Source organism: Macrobrachium rosenbergii, chromosome 6, assembly GCF_040412425.1.
Source record: "Macrobrachium rosenbergii isolate ZJJX-2024 chromosome 6, ASM4041242v1, whole genome shotgun sequence".
NCBI classification, from domain to species: Eukaryota; Metazoa; Arthropoda; class Malacostraca; order Decapoda; family Palaemonidae; genus Macrobrachium; species Macrobrachium rosenbergii.
The window spans coordinates 43,423,604-43,441,511 of record NC_089746.1 but is presented as its reverse complement, the minus strand read 5'-3'; the positions used below and the strand labels follow the sequence as shown (position 1 = coordinate 43,441,511).

The following is a 17,908-nucleotide window of genomic DNA, read 5'->3' as shown; positions in this document are numbered from 1 at the left end:
TAAATGAAAACTCTCTGACGTCACTGAATGAGGGTTATTCACTTCTGAACTGATCACGTGATCTTTATACAATCTCTTGTTTGTGCTAGCTACTCTTTTCGCGTTTCTTTTTTTTTTTTTTGTCGCTGTTGTTTTCTTTTTCGCTCGGGTTTCGTCGTTGAAGCTTGATTTATTTTTTTGCCGGCAGCTTCTTGTCAAAAATTTTTTTCCCTTGAGAAAGTCTAAACATTCTCTCTCTCTCTCTCTCTCTCTCTCTCTCTCTCTCTCTCTCTCTCTCTCTCTCTCTTCTTCTTCTTCTTCTTCTTCTTCTTCTTCTTCTTCTTACAGAAATTCTTCTTTTCATTTAAGCCCTATTCCTTGTACTCACTAATCGGAAATTTCCCTTCATTCTCCTCGTAACGATGAAATGCAGTCACTTGTCCTACTACTGCTACTTCTGCTATTGCTGTTACTGCTGCTATGACTGCTATGCTGCTTTGACTGCTGCTGCTACATCGTGTATTAAGTAGACAAGGCTTAGGTGCGCATGCGTGACCTTCGCACGAATAAAAAAAAAGAAAAAATAACAATAAAAAATGTGACAGCAAATGACTCATTCACCTCGCCATCACAAGAAGATGGCTTTGGACGAAGACTCTAAATAATATTTCTTACTCGACCTATTTAGGAAAGGGTGGAGATTATTTTTAGTCTTCCCCACACCCCACCCCTACCTCTGGCCCCCTCACCCCTCCTCCCTTTTCTGGGGGGAGTGGGAGTGCGTATACGAAAACCGCTTATCGGGATAATTCGCAAAAGTACTATTACGAAACGCGATTCGTCGAGTCCTAGTGGTAGCCTCCACTAATACTACTCTTCCGTCCTCTTACATTATCTAGACTTGTCCCATCAGCCCAATCAAGCCGACGCCGTAGTATTTTGTTCTTTAGAGACTAGGCAAGGCCTTTGGAATGTCGGAGAGAGAGAGAGAGAGAGGGAGAGGGAGAGAACGAGAGATACTAGAAGAAGCGGAGGAGGGCGTGGAACAAACGTCCGGGCCGTAGTATTTCGTCGTCCAGAGGCTAAGTAAGGCCTTTGGAATGTCGGAGAGAGAGAGAGAGAGAGAGAGAGAGAGAGAGAGAGAGAGAGAGAGAGAGAGAGTGAGAGAACGAACGTTCGAGCTCGAGTAAAAGATGCGCGTGCTTCTTACCTTGTGGGGAGTGGATAGCAGTTACAGATTATAAAATATCCTTTTAGTATGAAATATCCTTATAGTATAGAATATCATATTAGAGACACTTCGGATTTTTTTTTTTTTTTTTTTTTTGTCTGGGCGCAAGGTTTCAAGTGCCACATCAGTATGAGAGTCTTGTCCCTGGATCCAAGGTTCATCCGTTCTAAAAATGTGTTAAAAATCTGCTTTTTTAGAAGTCTTATTGTGTCCTTACGTTAACCAAAGCTGACAAGTGTTGAATCGGTGACATTAGCCGACCTTACCTTTTGGGGATGAACAACTTTTATGCAATAGTCAACACCTCCGCCCACCCCCACCCCCTTCAATCTCCCCCCTCCCCCTTATCCGAAGCATATTGACATCCCTTTTTTACCTTGGAAGAGTTGCATAAGCATCAGTGGTCAAAAAGGATTTCGCTAGTGAGATATGCAGCTTAAGCATGACTCCTTAAATTCTCAGAAGGAACCGTAGACTCAGGCACCTTATAAGGGCAAGGTATATACGTTGATCCTTCCAAGGTTCCTGCGTAGGAGGAGGCCCCAGGAATCCTGCCTGCTGGAGTGAAGAGAGAATAACTCCCCATTCCTTTCGGACATATTTTTGCTCGTCTCTGTGGCGTTTTTAACCGACTTCCAGCTGACTTCCCTTCCCAGAGGATGTCGTGCAATTGGAACTCCGAAAGTTCAAGCGAAGACGCAATTCTTTGCTACCGTAGATCTATTTTCCTTGCATTTTAGCACATTTTTACCTATTTATTCATTTAATAGTTTATTTTTCTTAGTGAGGTTTCTTCTTTCTGTAGTTCCTTTTACCTCCTCTGACTTCTTCCTAATGAACACCGTAACATTCTTTTGAAGCTTGAATTTCAAGTCATGGCCTCTGTGGTGGGCATGTTCCATATGAATAGGGTTCATCTTCAGAATAATAATAATAATAATAATGATAATAATAATAATTATAATAATAATAATAATAATTATTATTATTATTATTATTATTATTATTATTATTATTATTATTATAATATAATAATAATGCGTTTATCGTACGCCTAAACAGAGAAACAGTTTCAAGGGAGGGGTCACCCTTTTGGGAGGGGAGGGTTGGGGGCGCTAGGGGTTGGAGAAGGGGGGTAGTATTTGGGACCGGTTATTCAATTTTTCCCCTTTCCCCTTTCACAAGTATCAAGTTCACGGTCTTATATATTGCTTCCTCGCGTGATGCGTGACTCAGCGAGTTTGAGGTGTGTAGTGCGTATTTGTATTTGAGTATAGGTAAGTGCCAAGTTTCTTAACATATTGGGTGAAAAAAATTCCTTCAAATGATATATATAATAATCTCCTGGTGGACCAACGTCAAGTAGAGAAAGATCCTTTTTTTTAAAGCTACCATTAAGCCGTGCTGTCGAGTACGGATGAACAACGATTTAAGCCATTAGACCGAAGGCGACACGTGTGCTGCTATTTTTCATATTCCTTTCCCTTCTGTTCCATAACAGTTTTTTCCACCCTTTTATAAGTAATGGGTTCACTGTAGTTTGAGAAATGCGTTTATCTAGAGACAATTCAAAAATTTCCTACAAATAACACTTAACTATTACGAAGCGATAAAGATAGGCTTCTTCAACAAGGTGGAAAACCCATCTCCTGTTAAAAAAAAAAAAAAAATGTCCTGTTAATATATTCATTATCATCAACTGTAAATTCCACCTGAGCATCATTACCTGTTTCGCAATTCTTCGTTTTTTAGCGGCAATAAAAAAGAAAAGATGCCTGGGTTTACCTATATTTTTAGACAGTAAAAAAACTATATTCAAGAATGGGTTTCGGATATGTTTATTTACTATGTACAAGCTTGTAAACAAACAAAAAACTTAACTTTGAAAACTACATTCACGAAAGTGGTTTCGTATGTGTATACTTACTATTTACAAGTTTGTAATCAAACGAAAACAAAGCACTCGCCTTGAGGGGACACACTTCATTCAAGGCATCGTTCGATGCGTCTCTTTTTCATCAAAACGGGACCTTCTTTACGAATATGCAAATGGGCGTTTGTCAATGGACTTGCTTACTATCACACAGGGTATCAAGACGCCATTAGACCGAAGGCGATCCCTCTCCAAAGGATTATGTAGATGCTGTTTAAAAGACTTTGCATTTGAATGTCCACTTACACGCCTTCGATGGGACTAGTCGTAAAAATGTCTCCTTAGGCATGATAAGTTTGACTTAGCGAGATTTCGCCTTCCTCCCCCCCTTCTCCCCCAAGCATGGGGTTCTAATCTCTCTCTCTCTCTCAGGTATAATGTTACCTAAAATGACTCTCTCTCTCTCTCTCTCTCTCTCTCTCTCTCTCTCTCTCTCTCTCTCTCTCTCTCAAACGTTTCTTTCCCCTGCCGTGCGTCTGGAACGTTTGCTGGCTCTAGAAGATGCTGGTTGGTTTTGGGGCACTGAAATCAATAAGTTACAGTTCACCTAGTGCGCCAGGACATAGAGAATTGAATTCAAGACTCAAGACTTGTTTTGATGCTCTCTCTCTCTCTCTCTCTCTCTCTGTGTGTGTGTGTGTGTGTGTGTGTGTGATGCTAGTAAATGTTCATAGGCCTAAAATATGCGAGTTGCAGCCATCCATGTTGTTTAGGAAAAGTACAGTATTGATATATTTGCTTGTTTATATATATATATATATATATATATTTATATATATATATATATATATATATATATACGTATATATATATATATATATATATATATATATATATATATATATATATATATATATATATATATATATAAGGAAATATGTCAGTACTCTACCTTTCCTAAACAACATGTATATATATATATACACTATATATATAGAAGAGAGAGAGAGAGAGAGAGAGAGAGAGAGAGAGAGAGAGAGAGAGAGAGATAGAGATCTGTTCACATTTCCATATCTTTCGCAGCAGAGAGGTGCGTCGTACAATTCGGCAGTGACTCCCCCACTCATTATCCGAAAGACCAAATAATGGCCGAATCCTCTCGGTACAACATTCACTCAAAGAAAAGAAAATAAGGAAAGAAAGAAAGAAAAATAAAAATCAAGCAGCACAAACAAAAGAGGCAAAACCCCTCGAGGTACAATCCCAGCGCCGAGATACTCCGCCAACCACCCACCGCCATTCATGTCCCTTCGACCTGAGCTGGTGCTGCTGCTGCTTCTGCTGCTGCTGCTGGTCTCTCTCTCTCTCTCTCTCTCTCTCTCTCTCTCTCTCTCTCTCTCTCTCGTGTTGATCGATACTTTACGAATGATGACGACGACTAGTGAAGGTCCTATACCGGAGGACGGTATTTTGTTCCCTGGTTTAGACCGTGAAAAATGCGTGTCTGTTTTCACGTACTTACACGCAGATGTATACATATGGTCTAGTACAGTACTGCCGGCTCAGTGTTGTACGGAATATGTCTTCAAAGGATTCAAATCGTCGTCGTGATAAGCAGCTAATGTGCATGAGACATGTCATTCTCAGTAGACACCAAGAGAATGCGATTTTTCACGCCACGGTGTCTAAGATTTTCGAATCAATCCTCGGCCTAGACCTACATTAAACCGAGAGGTTCATATAGTCCCATATCTTGCGGCTATCATTCTCGGGAGGAACAGGATAACGTTTTCTTGTGAGCCGGGTAATATCTGATTATTATTATTATTATTATTATTATTATTATTGACTTAATAACCTCGTTCAGGTGGTAGTAGCAGCGGTTGGTGCCCCGCCAGTGGCGCTAGTCTGGGGTATTGATTCACCGTTAGGACGCACGTGGAACGCGCACAGTTCTGCTTGCCCGAGAGAGAGAGAGAGAGAGAGAGAGGGGGGAGTTTTCTTACACACTTCTGTGCATGCATCCGAAAAATGCTATGTTCGTTATGGTATAGCTATGTTGAATCGAGGAATAGTTGGTAATAGGTAGGGCCTTACGGTTTAATATCTTGTAATTACTTGAGTACGACCCAAGATGTCCTTCTCAATGTCAAATTATGAGACCTTAATGATATTTCTTCCCCTTCAGTCTTCCCGGATTTGCCTTCATGATTCCTGGGTGGTTTGGTTGTTCAGAAGTGCATGTTTTCTTCTTCTTTTTTATAAAGAAAAACATAGCAAACCAGTCTCTCTGTCCATCCTTTTAGAGCTTCATGAGCTTAAGCTTCATTAGGCTGATGGATGGCATTTATGCTTCCTGTTAGGAGTTTATGATTTTCACACTTCAGAAGACTGTTGGGGTTTTTCCTCCACTCCAGCTCTTTTGGGGCTATCCCGTGCGCGGAAACGGATGTTTTTGTGCCAGTGATGGTGTGTCTGTGTTTATTTCAGTCTACATATCCTAATGCTCTTTCTTTTTCATTTTTCTAACGCACAGAAACACATAATTGCCAGGTGGCTGTTGTGCCTCCGATGAAACGAGAGAGCTTGGTGTTCCTACGTCTAAAGTACGGTAGTTATTGACGATAGGATTAAAGTTGAGTTCCACAAGACGATTCCATTCGCTAGAGTTACCCCAGGAGGCCGGTATACAGGATAAAAATTCTCTCTCTCTCTCTCTCTCTCTCTCTCTCTCTCTCTCTCTCTCTCTCTCTCCTTCTTCTTCTTCTTCTTTTAAATGTCAGTTTAGAGACGATGAAAACTGCAGGGGTATTTGTTGCTCATCACTGCTTCTTCGTCTTATCTTCATCTTTCAGTAGATTTCAGGTCATTTTGGAGTCGTGGATCATTATTCCTCGAGTCTTATAGCTCTTAGCAACCCCAAGTCACCCCCCCCCCCTACGCCCACATCATCCTCCCACCGCCCCCTTCTGCAGACGTCCCCTTCAGGAAATTTTGGCTTGGAAATTGGCAGAGTCATGCGTTTGGAGTCGAGCACCCAAAGTCGATGGTTCGCCCCATTTTGAAGGGAGAGACGTTATTATTATTATTATTATTATTATTATTATTATTATTATGGAAAAAGGAGGCTTTGGAGGAACGTTTATTAATATTTGCTGAAACCGAATCAGTCAAAAATATCTGGGGTTGCTACAGATGTCAGTTTGAAATTGTTAGACTAGACCTGATTAGACGCTGTATCCTCCACTGCTTTCCCTCTTAGGCCTCTATATCCTGATTCGTTCGCTTTTCATAAGAAGTTTAGTCCAAGGTCTTTCGTTTGTCGTAAACTTCTTTCCAGCCTCCGTGTTAATTCAGTTCAGCATTTAATTTCTATTTATTTAGTTATCTTCTAGCATGGGGCTTTTTTTTCATTGTTGCTAACGTTCGGGTAATTCTCTCTCTCTCTCTCTCTCTCTCTCTCTCTCTCTCTCTCTCTCTCTCTCTCTGAGCATGGATAAAGTCGTCAGCCATAGGTTGTAAAAGTGGAGATATGGAAAGTAATATTTTCAGTATATTTCCGACTTTCATCAGTTCTGTGTCAGTCATTTTTGACACGTAAGATAAAGAAGCACTCATCATTCAAGGTTATCAATGCACTCTCTATCTGTATTTTTGTGTATTTTCAAATTACATCTCGCTATCAGTGAACAGACTCAGAAACTGTGCCGGTGAGTAATTCCCGCCACTTTTTTTTATCTCCTCATCGACGATGCCGCTCTCGTCTCCTTATCTGTTTTGTCAAGAAGATTCTTTTGCGCCTTAAGGAAAGTACGAATCGAAATTATACTTTTGCCTGTGGCCGCGTTTCTTCTTTTATTTTTTTTTTTATCCTGAAGGGTGATGCGTTGACTTCCTCTTTCCGTTGATTTGTGGCCATTTCGCGGAAGCACCGCCAGAATCAAGAACCAGTCTATGATGATGATGATAATGGTGAAGATGATGATGATGATGATAATGGTGAAGATGATGATGATGATGAGGCGTCGTTGAATTACAGGGAAATAATGGACCTAATAAGCTTAGTCGAATGCTGTGTCATACGCGAATCCTCGGAACTGTTTACGTCGAGGTAATAACGTTAGCCTAGTATACTTTACCATTTTGCCCATTCTCTTATAATATACGTTTTCGATCGCTCGTCGTCCTTGTTTCTTCTTCTCTTTCTTCCTCTTCTTCTTCTTCTTCTTCCCCTCCCCCTCCTGTTTCCTTTCTCCAGGAGGTGGTGTTTATCAAATCGATGACGTGAAGCCTCTTGGATAGAGGTGGTTGTGTGGGTGGGAGGGGGATAAGGGGAAGGTAGGATGGGGATGGGTATTGACTTCGGAGGAGGAGGAGGAGGGAAGAGATGAAGATGGAACAAGGTTTTAGTAGGTCAAGTAGTCAAAGATTCCAAGTGTCTAGATTGCAGTACCTTTTGTCAAAGTCCGAAAAGGTCGCCGATGGGGTCACCTGTGGTCATCTGTGGCTCCTGAAACTGTCGCTGATACAGCGCCGTTTATATAAAAAAAGAAAATAATAAGCAATAAAAAAAAAAGGCACTATTACTGATGATTATCATTGTTAGGTTATCAGTACGTTGTACAAATTTTAAATTATTTCATCTCTGAAATGCCATGAACCTCGAATTTTGCTTTCAGATGTGAGTATTGGCTGTTTAAGATATAATATATATATATATATATATATATATATATATATATATATATATATATATATATATATATATATATATATGAGTTTCCTACCATAGAAGTGATGGATTACTTACATTATAAAAGATATTTTGCAAAACAGAGAGAGAGAGAGAGAGAGCTGTCAAAATGGGTATACTGCCATAGAAATTGATAGGTTATTTGCATTATAACATTTGAGAGAGAGAGAGAAAGAGAGAGAATATGAAGATGCCAATAAGAAATTCATGCACCAGTTGTAGAATACAAATTCTGATATATGAGTTCGTTTTAGAATACGCCTGATTAAGTTACCATTGAACTTGTGGCTCAAGTTGGAAGACGCTTCCTTCGTTTTGGTTAAATTAATTTTTCTTAATAAAAAAAATCTGCGAAGAAATTGTATATAATTTTTTTTTTTTAAATGTAGGACGCTTGAAAAAGTACCCAAAAATTTACGACATTTGCGACACGCGTGCGCTCTCTCTCTCTCTCTCTCTCTCTCTCTCTCTCTCTCTCTCTCTCTCTCTTCCTTTTTCTGGAGTTCGCTTATTTCTGTCTCTCTGAGACCCACTCCTCTCTCTCTCTCTCTCTCTCTCTCTCTCTCTCTCTCTCTCTCTCTCTCTCTCTCTCTCTCTCTCTCTCATTTCACAACCGAAGCCATTATGCTTCGTTCTAGCATATACGAGTATATCGTGTTGTCTCGCCGAAAGAAATTCATTACTCAACGCAGCCTTGACCGATCCTTGCGTACTTAAAACGAGGAAGAAGGCATAGAATAAAGTTTTTTGCCAGCGTCTTAGACCGGGAATTCAGTTAACGTATCTCTTCTCTCTTGTTTAATTCATTCGAGATGGGATTTCACAGGGAAGTAGTTGGGAGTGTAAGTGATATTTATTTTGTATATATGTATCTTAATCGTATCTTCGCTCTTTGGCAAAGTAGACAGCTGAGCTCCCAAGTTTCGAGAACGAAATTGACGATTTGTATTGTAGTAGGTCATTCGTCGCGGCAAAAGTGGATTTTATTGAAGCGTACTTCTCTCTCTCTCTCTCTCTCTCTCTCTCTCTCTCTCTCTCTCTCTCTCTCTCTCTCTCTCCATGGACATTCTCTGTTGTCTTCCTTTCATTGAGATCTACGTATAGTTTAAGTTGACCGAATTTTTTCACTTGATTTAAATGCATTGGCTCTCTCTCTCTCTCTCTCTCTCTCTCTCTCTCTCTCTCTCTCTCCATGGACATTCTCTGTTGTCTTCCTTTCATTGAGATCTACGTATAGTTTAAGTTGACCGAATTTTTTTCACTTGATTTAAATGCATTGGCTCTCTCTCTCTCTCTCTCTCTCTCTCTCTCTCTCTCTCTCTCTCTCTTATGTGTACAAGGACATTTCTCAGCTGTCCTCCTCTCATTGATATCATAGCATCGATTAAATCGAGTGAATCTTCTTCACTTGATTTAAATGCATTGCATTGGCTCTCTCTCTCTCTCTCTCTCTCTCTCTCTCTCTCTCTCTCTCTCTCTCTCTCTCTCTCTCTGTCATACAAGGACATTTCTCTGCTGTCTTCTCATCATTGAGATCATTGTATCGTTTAAATCGACTGGATTTTCTTCACTTTATTTAAATGCATTGCCACATGACGCATCCCTAACGCGCATGCGTGAAAGAAAGCACAATTTGCAATATATTGAAGCACTGCGAAAAAAGCATTGGTCAAACATAAATGTTTATTGTACTGACATTTACGTACAGTTTTAAGAAAGTATTTGTCAAGCATACATATTTAATACACTAATATTTACCGTCAGTTTTAATAGAATTTTGAAATCCGAAGAATTTATAACAGAAGACATTTAAAAGGCGACGCCAGCTCACTGATCGATTACGCAAGCACGCCTCTGCAAGCTGCATTTGTTGCAGCGTGCTCTCGAATGTATGGAATTCCTTTTGGCAAGGTCACTGGAGAAGGCAGCTAAGGTTGCGAGGGATTTCTTTAGAACGTCAGGTGGCGGGAGAAAGAATGAATTGAAAATTTAGCTCCCTCCTGCGTGTTTTGAATAGACGCCCGCAGAGGCAAGGGCACGGGCGCGCGCTCACACACACACACACACACACACACACACACACACACACACACACACACCCTGGCAAAAGCAGCTGTATCGATCATTTTGGTAATAGATTTTCATAATTTTCTTCCATTTTTACCATACCTTTTTGGGTTGTGGATGTTCGTATAAAACATTCAAATTCTCTCTCTCTCTCTCTCTCTCTCTCTCTCTCTCTCTCTCTCTCTCTCTCTCTCTCTCTCTCTCTCTCTCAATGATTCCTGTCACGTCGCCTCTCAAATGGTTCCTCTTCAGTTTTACCTTAACTATCGCAACCCTGGAGCTCTTATTAACAGTCCTTGTACACAGAACTGGATTTTATTTATCTTCTGGGAAATTACTGTAATATGGAGATCCAAGGCCGCGTCAATATTTATCATGATGATGATAATGATGATGTTTGGGTAAAAGTGTTTTAAGAGCTACTTGATTGATCGATGGGAATATGTGTGTGTGAAGTAAACAGCTGTACCGATTTGACGTGACCCAAATTCTCTCTCTCTCTCTCTCTCTCTCTCTCTCTCTCTCTCTCTCTCTCTCTCTCTCTCTCTCTCTCTCTGGTAATCGTTCATGTCTCATGGGGGAGAAAAAGGAAGATGTTGAGCAAACATCTTTCGTGCTTGCTTCTTTCCCCCGGCGCCCCGGTTGTGAAAACGACTTTGAAATGCGTAAAAAAAAAAAGGGGGGCTGTGAATGAACAGGGTTCTGTCATTCTCGTCTGGAAGGTCAACAAATTTGCCCCCCAATTTTGGGAGATGCGATCCTCTCGTAGAGAGGGAAAAAAAAAAAAAAAGATTCGCGCTTTTCAAACGGTTTGGAGGACTTGGGCGCGGAAGAGGGTGGGATAGGATGGGGTAGGGGAGGATAGGATAGGGTAGGGGAGGATAGGATGGGTTTGGGTAGGATAGGATAGGATAGAGTAGGATAGGTTAGGTTAGGGTAGGGTAGGATAGTATAGGACAGAGTAGGATTAGATAGGGTAGGATAGGATAGGATATATTATACACACACATATATATATATGTATATATATATATATATATATATATATATATATATATATATATATATATATATATATATATATATATATATAAAAAAATCAGTACATGTCTTACTTTTTAACTGACAAAAGAAAAAAAGTGCAATATTCTGTATATCCAGGAACATTCCCAGGACGAGAGTGCTCACATCGGATGTACGTGTACAACGTTAAATTAAGAATAAGCCAAAAAATAAATAACTAATAAAAAGTTATCTATGCTCTTCGGGCGGTTTTTCCTAATATTTCCGTTTATTTCTTTTAACTGCGCACTTGCCATAGCGGCGTTTGCAAAACCGACATGAAAAGGGGCTTTTCCTTGGCCCTGTTACCGTGAGTCAAACCCATTTCACTGACCCGCGACTTTGTAAACAAACCATTCAGGCTGGCGTGTGTTTTGCGCGGGAAATTAATGAAAACACGTTTGGCAAATTTTAGCAGAGTATTTTTCCTCCTCTCGAGTTTTTTTCCCCACCAACAATGTGTGTCAAGTACATCCCAAGGTAGAGCCCAAGAAAGGTCTTGAAGGATGTTACGTAAATACTGCGCTAGGGTCTGTTCAACGCAAGTGCTGGTCCGTGTATATCTTCTGGCAAGCCTTGACTTCAATGGCAGGTTTACAGTATGTGTCCCAAACTTGTGAAATTAGGAAAACATTTTTATTCGACCTTCACACCTGTACCCACATCTATTTACTCACGGTCACCAACAGAGACGGTGCTTTGAATATTTTAAGAGTTGTGCAGTGCAGCGCGAAAATATTTATTAAGATGATTCACAAAGCAGTGGTAGCGAGAGGTGGCAGCAGCGGCAGCAGTGCAGGAACGATCATGATGATTTAATTCTCAAGTTTGTTTATGTTAATGGCGTCAATCTTTTGATTACAACAGCAACTGAACTTAGTGTTTATAGGCCATTTCCTTAGGGCACGGTTTGCGGTGCCCTTCATTAATTACCCCAAGAGATTTGCGTTCCTGGGGTTCGCGCTGGGCACCTTTGCTTCACCTGAAGAGCTTCCTGAAGCTGGTGCTAAGGAGAATGCCACACCAGTTCGTAATCGTCACTTAGTCGTTTGATTATTATTATTATTATTATTATTATTATTATTATTATTATTATTATTATTATTATTCAGAAGATAAGCCCCTATTCATATGGAACAAGCCCACCAGAGGGACTACTGACTAGAAATTCAAGTTTCCAGAGAATATGGTGTTCATTTGAAAGAAATTACAGAAGATATGAAATACAGAAAGAAGAGAAACTTGAACTTTTGAGGTCGACTCGAAGAATGGGCGGGAGTGGGTGGGTGGGGCAGGGGTGGATGGGTGTTTGGGTGAGTGGGTGTGTTTGGGTGGAGGCCAAGGTGACGATCGAAAACAACAGCGGCGTCCTAAGACGAAATGCAGCCATTGTCTTGTACTGCATCTCTTCGACTCCCAAAAATCACTCACTCGCATACATGACGCCATCCGTTATTGCTGCTAGGGTCCTTGAGAGGAGCGTCTCTTTTATCCTGCGAGAGTGAGAGAGAGAGGGAGAGAGAGAGAGGGATAGGACTCTGTGACCCGCCCTCGTTCAGGGAAAAGTGCCAGGCGGGCGCGGGTTCCCTCCCTTGATGCCGGCATCTGCCACAGGGTGGGGTCTGAAGAAAGACGCTGCTGATGCTGCTAATAGAACGCATCTTGTCTCTCTGCAAGTCGCGCTTTCCTAATGGGCCTGTCAGTCATCTTAAATTGATTTTTTTCCCCTGTCTTCATTTTTGTATTTATTTTTGGGGAGGCTTTGTTGCCATGAACAAGAATTCTCTCTCTCTCTCTCTCTCTCTCTCTCTCTCTCTCTCTCTCTCTCTCTCTCTCTCAGAAATTCGACTTTTTTTTTACCCGTCTTCATTTTTGTGTTTATTTTTGGGGAGGCTTTGTTGCCATGAACAAGAACTCTCTCTCTCTCTCTCTCTCTCTCTCTCTCTCTCTCTCTCTCTCTCTCTCTCTCTCTCAGAAATTGACTTTTTTTACCTGTCTTCATTTTTGTGTTTATTTTTGGGGAGGCTTTGTTGCCATGAACAAGAATCTCTCTCTCTCTCTCTCTCTCTCTCTCTCTCTCTCTCTCTCTCTCTCTCAGAAATTGACTTTTTTTACCTGTCTTCATTTTTGTGTTTATTTTTGGGGAGGCTTTGTTGCCATGAACAAGAATCTCTCTCTCTCTCTCTCTCTCTCTCTCTCTCTCTCTCTCTCTCTCTCTCTCTCTCAGAAATTCGACTTTTTTTTACCCGTCTTCATTTTTGTGTTTATTTTTGGGGAGGCTTTGTTGCCATGAACAAGAATTCTCTCTCTCTCTCTCTCTCTCTCTCTCTCTCTCTCTCTCTCTCTCTCTCTCTCTCTCTCTCTCTCTCTCACACACACACAGAATCAGCGTCACATCCACTTGTTCAGACGTGTGAATAGTTTTGTTTTGTGTTTTGAATCGTGTACTAGATCTCTCCGACAACATTCCTGAACTTGCGGCATCCTATCTCTCCGCCATGTGTCTTCATCCGCTGCGCTAATTCAGCAAAGCGCCGTTGGCAATTCATTACAGACTGATTATCCCGTCGCAGAAAGTTTTATGGAGAAATTCTCGAAATTATGAATGAGGGTTGATGATGATGAACGCGTGTGCTGAAACTGAGCTGACGTGGTGTTCATGAGATGATTCTGGAGAAATATGACGGCAGATTATTAAATTATTCCTTGTTAAGTGTCTTTATGGAGACCATGATGATGCTATATTGCTTTTTATCCATTGTTTCGACTCTTTCTTTATTCGTTTTTCGTGAAATAACTATACCTCGAGACGATTAGCACTAGGGGTGAACGTTCGGATGAAGGCAGGTGTGCTGAACGTTTACGCTTACGCGCTGGATGGTATGTACTTACGCTCAAGGTAATGCTTTGCGTATTATAAATATACAGAGTAAGTATATATATATATATATATATATATATATATATATATATATATATATATATATATATATATATATATATAAAAAAAATACAATGGAGAAGTTAAGAGAAGGGGCAGCAGCGGACGATGAATTTGAGTGATTGGAGTTTGACCTCTGAGTTCGACCTTCTCTCCCTGCATCATGGGAGGGAGAGAGATAGAGAGGCCTCGTGACTGGAACGGAACAGACGGGACGGAATGGAAGAGAAGGATACAGGAAGGAAGGGAAGGAGAGAAGATTTCTCTGTATCTGGCACTTTGCCCATTTCATAACACTATCGCCACTTCTACATCTGTCGCCAACATCCCTTTAAATACACCCTCCTCCTCCTCCTCCTCCTCCTCCTCCTCCTCCTCCTCCCTCCTCCTCCTCCTCCTCCTCCTCCTCCTCCTCCTCCTCCTCCTCTTGTTCTTCTTCTACTACTTCTTCTCCTCCTCAGTTTCTGCACTTCTCATATGCAGTTGTTATTAGAGGGCCTTCCCCCCACCAAACCCCCATGCCTCCAGTCCTTCACCGAGCACTATAGTCGTTTTGGCCGTTGGGAAAAATTCCGGGTGTTGATACTATCGTAGAATTAAACAAAATCAAAACAACGGAAAGAGAGAGAGAGAGAGAGAGAGAGAGAGAGAGAGAGAGATGTTTTAACTATCTCAATTTTGTCATCTCTCCGAGATGGCTTGCATCACATCCGAATAAGATTTTTGTCATCACCGCCTTGTGGTGCGTCTAGGAGTAATTCAAACCTCTCTCTCTCTCTCTCTCTCTCTCTCTCTCTCTCTCTCTCTCTCTCTCTCTCTCTCTCTCTCTCTCTCCACAAGCTGCTACACAAGGATAGATATAAATGTGTATGTATATATATATATATATATATATATATATATATATATAGAGATATAGATATATAGAGAGAGAGAGAGAGAGAGAGAGAGAGAGAGAGAGAGAGAGAGAGAGATTCTGTTATAGGATAACGGCAAATTGAAATTGACAAAATGATTTTAATATTACTGTAGCTGAGAGAGAGAGGCTGTTGGCTGCTTTGATGGGAAGGGTGGCTGGGGTCACCTTATGTGGTTTTTTATGACGTGGGCGGAGTGGGTGTGGTGTTGGGGTTGGGTCGGGGGCGGGGGAGAGAGAGAGAGAGAGAGAGAGAGAGAGAGAGAGAGAGAGAGAGGGAGAGGCGCCCCTGGGAACCTGGTTTTACCCTCAACGTATCAAGCAGTTAATAAAAATTAATAAGTGACGCACTTTCGTTTAACGGTCTGACGTCACTGAATCACCCTTGGTGGGGTGAAATTCTCTCTCTCTCTCTCTCTCTCTCTAACTCTCTTTTCACTAAAAAACTAAAAAAATCTTTTTGTTTTACTTTTGATAAACTGTCAAGTGATACGTACTTAAAGATCAGTGTATTATTATTATTATTATTATTATTATTATTATTATTATTATTATTATTATTATTATTATTATTATTATTATTATTATTATTATTATTATTATTATTATTAATGATTATTCTCTCTTATTATCTCTCTCTCTCTCTCTCTCTCTCTCTCATAATAACTTACATTGAAAATAAAATCTTTTTTATTGCTCTTGCGATACGTATATGTTATTATTATTATTATTATTATTATTATTATTATTATTATTATTATTATTATTATTATTATTATTCTTTATGAGGTGAGTATTTATACCGTAGGTATTGACCTATCCTCTAGTGACAAACTCACAACGCCCAATCCACCAATAACAAGCGAGGAAGACGATGACGTCAGCCAGGCGGGCAGCCAATGAGCTAACTTCGTCGTCTATGACGTAATACTTTTTTCACTTTATTTTTTCTCTGCTTCTATTTTCCTTTCCTTCCGTTGCCTCGATGCCTTCTTGGAAAGGGTTGTGAATGCTGCGTTTCTTTTGATGGTTGTAGGTTGTAATGTTATAATGTTTAGCTTAAGTTTTATGTACTGTCTTTTAATTTGTCATGGCTACTTCAGGGAAGGCAAAGTTATTATATACAGAAATTGAGTGACGTCACTGCTCTTGCCTTGCATGAATGACCTTGGTCGTCATGCATGATCATCTCTCTCTCTCTCTCTCTCTCTCTCTCTCTCTCTCTCTCTCTCTCTCTCTCAAAGGAACAACAAACCTCTATTTATCTCTCTCTCTCTCTCTCCCTCCCGAACAGACCAACAGCAAGAGCTGGACATTCCCAGCCTCCGGGTGGACGACGGGGAGAGAATCAAGAAGAAGGACCGAGTCCTCTCCGCGGCAGCTTCGTCCGCCCTCGCGTCGTCGGCGTCCGCAGCTGCACAGGCGATGCCCCCGGCAATCCAGAACGCCGTGCCTACCACGGCCTCTTCCGCATCGGCGGCGGCGTCCGTCACAGCAACTCCCGCTGGAGGCAGCGGCGGTGGAGGCGTGCCCTCGCACCGGGAGGTGTCCATGTCGAAGATCCAAGGGGTGAGGAAGCCCCTCCTGCACGCCAACTCCTTCTCGGGCGACAGGCTGCCCAAGTACGGCATCGACACCGTGCATGAAGAGGAACTCGGGAAGGTAAAACCAAAAAAAATAATAATACAAAAAAACTGAGATTTACTTTGAATAAGAAAATAAAAAATAAATTTTAAAAACTACACTAAACTAATAACATTTTAAGTAAAGATCCCCCCCTGCAAAAAACAAAAACTGAGATTCACTTCGAATAAAAAAAAACTGAGATTCACTTCGACTACCAAAAAAAGATTAAAAATAAATAAAACAAATTATACTAATAACATTTCGAGGAAAGACCCCCTGAAAAAATGCAATGAAATTTCACTTCGAATACAAAAAAAAATTAACATGAAAAATTATATTAAACTAATAACATTTCAAGGAAAGTCCCCTAAAAAAATCTGAGATTCATTTCGAATACAAAAAAAATTAAAAACACAAAAAATTACATTAAACTAATAACATTCCAAAGAAAGTCCCCTGAAAAAAACTCTGAGATTCACTTCGAATACAAAAAAAAATTTTAAATAAATAAAAAAAAATTACACTAAACTAATAATATTTCAAGTAATGACCCCTTAAAAACTCTGAGATTCACTTCGAATACAAAACAAATTAAAAAAAGTTTTTTGAATTATTTTTAACTAACAACATTTCAAGGAAGACCCCTGAAAAAAAAAAACTCTGAAATTCACTTCGAACACAAAAATTAAAAATAAATAAAAAAACTACGCTAAACTAATACCAACATTTCAAGGAAAGACCCCATGACTCTGTTATCCTATTTTTAAACTAAACATCTTAAACAAAAAAAGATAATACCGCCTGAAGGAAAACCCCCTAGATATGTTGTTCTTGTTAAAATAAATTTTATGAGGACTAAAGGGAAAACTCAGTAAGTCTGTTGTCATTTTAAACAAGTTTCCCCAGATCTGTTTTGGTTTTTCACAACAGTTTTAAAAATGCATTATTTAAAGCAAAAACACTCCAAAATTATCTTGGTTAGAAATAGTAAAGAAATTTTCCTAATCTATTCTCCCGATTAAATTGCGTGAAACCATTTAAAAACTTTTAAGTTTATTTTTAGAAATTACTAAAAATTGTCATTAACACCTTATGTATGTAATTCAAGTTTTCCTTTAAACTGAATCAGTTTCTCCAGGGATCATTGAAATTGAGTTTTCCTTCTTCGATATATATTACTCTTCAGTATTTTTGTGTTACAATTGTAATTCTGTCATAAGATCCGTATTTAAACCTTAAAACGTCATATGATGTTCAAAATCCCTGCATGAACCCCATTCTATAGTCAACACGCGTTCCTTCCTGATTGAGGAAACGGAACTCTTAAGAGTAGACATAAGATCATGATTATTGTGTAAAAAAAAAAATCTGTAAAACCTGAACAAACATAAAATTTAGTCAATAGAATTTTAAAACTCGGCGGCACCATGTCAGACACTGTGTGTCAGCCAGAGATTGTC

At 40.0% G+C, this 17,908-nt stretch overlaps 1 protein-coding gene across 21 annotated transcripts in view; it reads left to right on the top strand.

Annotated features, from left to right (window-relative positions):
- The window catches only part of dnc (phosphodiesterase dunce), an 878,593-nt gene that overhangs the window by 852,266 nt on the left and 8,419 nt on the right, over window positions 1-17,908 (top strand). For all 21 annotated transcript variants that reach the window (XM_067105658.1, XM_067105656.1, XM_067105655.1 and 18 more), the window contains one exon: window positions 16,117-16,484. In XM_067105658.1, the coding sequence (XP_066961759.1) occupies window positions 16,117-16,484 (368 nt within the window). The remainder of the gene's footprint in view (window positions 1-16,116; window positions 16,485-17,908) is intronic.